Source organism: Hevea brasiliensis, chromosome 17 (assembly GCF_030052815.1).
Source record: "Hevea brasiliensis isolate MT/VB/25A 57/8 chromosome 17, ASM3005281v1, whole genome shotgun sequence".
NCBI lineage: Eukaryota > Viridiplantae > Streptophyta > Magnoliopsida > Malpighiales > Euphorbiaceae > Hevea > Hevea brasiliensis.
Window position 1 is genome coordinate 45,345,574 of NC_079509.1, and position 3,724 is coordinate 45,349,297.

At 28.0% G+C, this 3,724-nt stretch overlaps 1 protein-coding gene across 1 annotated transcript; it reads left to right on the forward strand.

Moving 5' to 3' along the window:
- The first annotated feature begins 1,551 nt into the window (after positions 1 to 1,551).
- LOC131175284 (tetraspanin-15-like) lies at positions 1,552 to 2,577 on the forward strand. Its single transcript, XM_058139002.1, has 2 exons — positions 1,552 to 1,932; positions 2,377 to 2,577. The coding sequence occupies exons 1-2, from the start codon at positions 1,552 to 1,554 to the stop codon at positions 2,575 to 2,577; spliced, it is 582 nt and encodes a 193-aa protein (XP_057994985.1).
- Positions 2,578 to 3,724: the final 1,147 nt, after the last annotated feature.

The window sequence follows — 3,724 nt, forward strand, 5'->3', positions numbered from 1 at the left end:
AGTAAAATTGAACATACTGATGTATTAATTAAGTTAACATGAGATAATACACAGTACTTAATTGTGATTCATTTTGAAAAAAAAAATTGTGATTCATATTTATGAATAAAATTTTAAATTATACAAGGGTAATGTCAAAAAAAAAATCCTAACTTTGATTTTTTAATAATTTTATCCCAAACATTTTGTAACAAAAATACTTTAAATTTTGAACTTTTTTTACAATTGTACCATACCGTTTATTCTGTCGCTAAAGATAATGGACTTGTCACATTAGCATAAGAAATGTTCAAAAAAATCCCAAACTTTGCTTCTTTCACAATTGTACACCAAACTATTTTTTTTTTTAACAAATATACCATCAACTTTGAACTTTACTACAATTGAAATCCGTTGTTAGTTGTCCCTTTAAATACTAATAGAGGTACCAGGTTAGCACTTATAATCCCTAAATTGAAACTAATTAAACTCAATTTACAATAAAAGGAAAAAAAAATCATTTCTAGCAAAATTGACACTACTTCCACCACTTCATCATCTCGACAAGCCATCATCTTTGTAACACTCACTTCTGCCCAACCCAACTTTGAAATTATGAAGACTCAATCTCACTCCTATCAACATTTCTTATCAACAACTCAACCAAACCCACCTTGATAGCTCCAAAATAGGACCCATTAATTTATAAATTATAGTTTATTTTATTATAAATTGGGTTTAATTAGTTTAATTGAGGAGATTAGAAGTGCTAACCTAGCACCTTTATTAGCATTTAACGAGGTAACTAACGGTGGGGTTCATTGTAGTATATTTCAAAGTTCAGAATCTATTTGTAAAAAAAAAAAAAAATTTAATTAGAGTACAATTGTATAAAAAAAGGTAAAGTTTGGATTTTTTTTTTTAACATTTTCACCGTTTAAATTAATGATGAAATAAACGGAACAGTACAATTACAAAAAGTTCAAAGTTTAGGATATATTTATTAAAAAAAAAAAAAAATAGGTAGAATTATTAAAAATATCAAAACTTAGAATTTTTTGGACATTATTTCAATTATATATATGTAACCTTTATGTCTTAACTTTTAATCAGTTAGAACCTTATCTATTAAAATATCTAATGTTGAAAATAAAAATCTATTAATTGCTTGTTCTTCCTATTATTTCTCAAACTAATTGACTTTTATACTTAAATTTGCATCTAACTACTTTTTTTCCTCCGTAAATTCCCATAAATGAATTGACTACAAACAAGTGATACTAATGCACGAGGATTGGTTAATAAAAAGACAACAAGATCTTTTAATCCATCCCTCTTCAATAGAATTCATCCTTCATTACCATGGCAAAATACCAACCCTAACCCAAACCTTAATCCCACTGAAGAAGTAGTAGCTATTACAGTAACTGATGAAAACACCAAACCTAAAGAAGTTGAAGAAATAAAGACTACAGATAAAGTAACCCAAGTGAGAAACTATGTTGGGTTATTATCAATGCTAACCTTCATCCTCTCTCTTTAATCCTTGCTTCAGTTATATGGCTATTGTACATGAAAGATTATGACTGTGAAAAGCTCTTGAGGTTGCCAAATCTACAGATAAGGCTTGGCATTTTCATGATCTTTGTTTTCTTGATTAGCAACATTGTTGTTTTCTTTAGATCTCGATTTCCAATACCTGGTTTCTTTATAGTTATGGTGCCTTTGATTGTAATATTTACCATGGGTCTTGCACTTGCTGGAATGGACAAGATGGAGAGTAGTAGAATAATGGCAACACCTGCTTGGTTTAAAGAAAAAGTTCGTCATCATGATCACTGGAGAAACATTAAATCTTGCATCTATAATAATGGATTTTGTGAAGACTTGGCTTCAAGATCAATGAATCTAAAAGCATATGAGTTCAGTTTGAAAAAATTATCATCCGTGGAGGTAGATTTCCTCTTTGACCTTCACTTCTTTTTTCCTTGACACTTTTGTGTTGAAGTTTTAATTTTCACATGATAACCCGTATCATTGATAAATTCTTATGGTTATTAATATTTTTTATTATAAATTTTTAAGGGATAAATCATGGAAGTACAGATTTGGATCAGATGAGTTCGCAACATACTAATTTTTCAAACCTTAGTCTGTGTCATTTTCTTTGCAATTTTTGAGATTAAATTTACAAATTTTTAGCTTAAAAATAAATAATTTCGAGTGATTGCCATAATCCTCCCACTATAATATTTTTGGGTCATTTATTTACTTTTTTCAAGTAGATTGAGCATTTGTTATTATATATTTATATATATATGTGTGTTCTCTATTTAATTACATCTGTATATTCTAATATTTTTGTTTCTTTTTCCATTGATGGTTTATTGGATGAAGTCTGGATGCTGCAACCCACCAAAAATATGTGAAATGGAGTATGTGAATGCAACATTTTGGAGAAAAGGAGAAGAGATGAGTGAAAATCAAGTGCAAATAGGGGATCGTGAAACATGGAACAATAAATGTATATACTATGTTATGACTGTGAGACTTGCAAACAAGGTTTGTGGGAATAATGGAAAAAATGGCGGAATCTAGGATCTTTCTCATTGTCATGTCTTTATTTCTCATCATTTCTCATTTATCACTCTTCATTGCACTATGTGGAGCACTACAATTAATGAATGGAGGCCATGAAATTAGTACAACATTTTCTTTTTCTCTTAAACTTATATATATATATATATATAAGTTTCTGTTTTGTGTAATAAGGATATAGGTGTGCTTTTTTTATTTTTTTATAGTCATTATGTTGTAGTTTGAAATCTAGATTTTCATTGTTTGAATTAGTATGCTCACAATTTTTCAGACTAATATTCATTCATACTTTTATTATCTTATGGCCAAAATTACAGCTAAAGCAATTTTATTTATGTATACACTATTGAAAAGGATTAACTCCATAGCCATACATTATTTTGATAAATAACTATTGTTACTTCAACTCTTCTTATTCTTATTATTGTAATTCTTATCTCTATTATACTTGTTGTTATCAAAGAGATGTAATTTACAATTATAAATAGTTGCAAAATATAGAGTATCAATATTCATTAAAAGTTCACTTCATTTCATTCTTTAAATTATACATATGGCATCCGAGCTATACAGAAAACAGAGTCTTCATCTCTCTAAAACCATGTCTCATAACTAGGATTGGTAGTCATTACAAAGGCATTTTCAATAGATGCTATGGTTTTTGTGCAACAAGGTTTTTGTACCATCACTAAAACCCATTAACTATTGATAAAGGGGAATAAATTGTGCTTTTGAGGAGAGGTGATTTTTAGTTGTTAGTTTGATGAGAAAAAAATGGTGAGTATTGATGAGAGAATTTGATGTTGGCAAGGTAATTTAAGACTTTATTTTTGGTATTCATAGCATAAATTGTAAACTATCATGTTATATTGAAAAATAAACTTTTATGGGTGCCACAATAAATGAAATTTTAAGGTTTAGCTATTATATATACATTAATGTATGTGCACTACAGTCAATAATTGATTGCATGTGTAATCTTTTGATGTAAATATACATTTTATTGTCTATAAAGGATCGATGCTTTTATTTTTAATGTTCACGTTAATATAAATATTAACGAACCTATAGTAAATATAAAGTTTATAAGACTAATATGCTTTGCAAATAAAGTTATAATGTGTTATAATTATGAGAATCTTATTGC

Coding starts and splice junctions, on each gene's coding strand:
- LOC131175284 (XM_058139002.1), top strand. CDS start 1,552: ATGAAAGATTATGACTGTGAAAAGCTCTTGAGGTTGCCAAATCTACAG. Junction 1,933..2,376: donor AAAAATTATCATCCGTGGAG/GTAGATTTCCTC, acceptor TATTGGATGAAG/TCTGGATGCTGCAACCCACC.